Source organism: Fulmarus glacialis, unplaced genomic scaffold (genome assembly GCF_000690835.1).
Source record: "Fulmarus glacialis isolate BGI_N327 unplaced genomic scaffold, ASM69083v1 scaffold30148, whole genome shotgun sequence".
Taxonomy (NCBI): domain Eukaryota; kingdom Metazoa; phylum Chordata; class Aves; order Procellariiformes; family Procellariidae; genus Fulmarus; species Fulmarus glacialis.
The window spans coordinates 320-1,468 of NW_009230614.1; the positions used below are offsets into that span (position 1 = coordinate 320).

The following is a 1,149-nucleotide window of genomic DNA, read 5'->3' on the forward strand; positions in this document are numbered from 1 at the left end:
CGGGCCGCTCGCCCCGGCTAGCAAAGAGGCAGAGGGCGAGTTAGAGGGGCAGCAACGTATGGGGGTGAGCTGAGCCCAGCCCCACAGACAGCCCCCAGCACCTGCTCCGAGACCCAGGGGGATGCTCCAAAGGGTCCCAGCCTGGATGGGATGCGTGATGGGGACACGGGCCAGGCAGATCCAGGAGCAACCCCTCGCCCCCGCCTTGGCTGGGATCAGCCTTGCTAAGCCCCCCTTTCCTCCTCTCCATCTTTCATTTCTCTTCCCCAAGGCTGGGGTTTTCCTATGGCATCTCCAGCTCCAGTGGGAATAAACAGTCCCCAGCAGTGATGCTGTGGTGCGAGGTGGCTGGTGATGGGCTCAGTAGTGCGGGGCATAAGGGCTGCAGAGGGTGGGATTTGGGATGCTGTGGGAGATGCAGCCATGGCCTGGGGGTTCCTGTGCATAGCCCGGGCTCCTTCCCAGCACGGCGGCTCATCCAGCCTGCCCGTGCTCCGAGGCATTGCACCCTCCTCCCTGGGTGCCTGCACCCCTTCGTGCCCCATCGGTGTGGGCTATACTGGCACCCACTGGCCCTTTCCCCTGGGGCTGGCCCAGCCCTTACTCATCCTGCCACCGAAGAGGAGCTGGAAGACGTCCTCCCAGCTGTCCCGGTTCATGAAGGCGTAGTGGTTGAACACAGCCGAGGGGGAGGACTTCTCGCAGTCGGCCTGCGTGGGCTGGTGGGCGAAGTCGTAGGACCAGTAGTACTTGTCTAGGAGAGGATGTGCAGGGCATTAGAGGGGGACACGCATTCTGGGGGAGCAGTAGCTAGAGGGGTGTCCTGCCCACGGTTGCCTGTGCCAGGCTCTGCCCCAGAGTGGGGTCTGCGCCCCTTACCCTTGAAGAAATAGACTCTCTCATTGCCGTGGTAGCTGTGCGCAGGGAGGGCGAAGGCCGCGTCGATGTTGTTCGGGATGCCTTCAAAGCCCTCGGAGATGTCGCGTGGGTACCCGGGGTCGAGGGCTCCATCGTCAAAGCGCCAGTACTGGCTGCCCTGGGGGGTGTGGGACAGAGAGGGGGTCAGGGGTTGGGCGCAGCATCCCCCAGGTGTGGGTCTGCCGAGGGGAGTGAGTGGATGCTGGGCAGCCCCGTGGTGAGGCTGTGGCC

At 64.2% G+C, this 1,149-nt stretch overlaps 1 protein-coding gene across 1 annotated transcript in view; it reads right to left on the reverse strand.

Annotated features, from left to right (window-relative positions):
• Positions 1-1,149, reverse strand: part of VTN (vitronectin) — a gene marked incomplete at its 3' end in the record, with an annotated part of 2,066 nt that overhangs the window by 254 nt on the left and 663 nt on the right. The window contains exons 3-4 of the mRNA XM_009584307.1: positions 880-1,076; positions 571-754 (exon numbers count right to left, since the gene is read on the reverse strand). Coding sequence (XP_009582602.1) covers positions 571-754; positions 880-1,076 — 381 coding nt within the window. The remainder of the gene's footprint in view (positions 1-570; positions 755-879; positions 1,077-1,149) is intronic.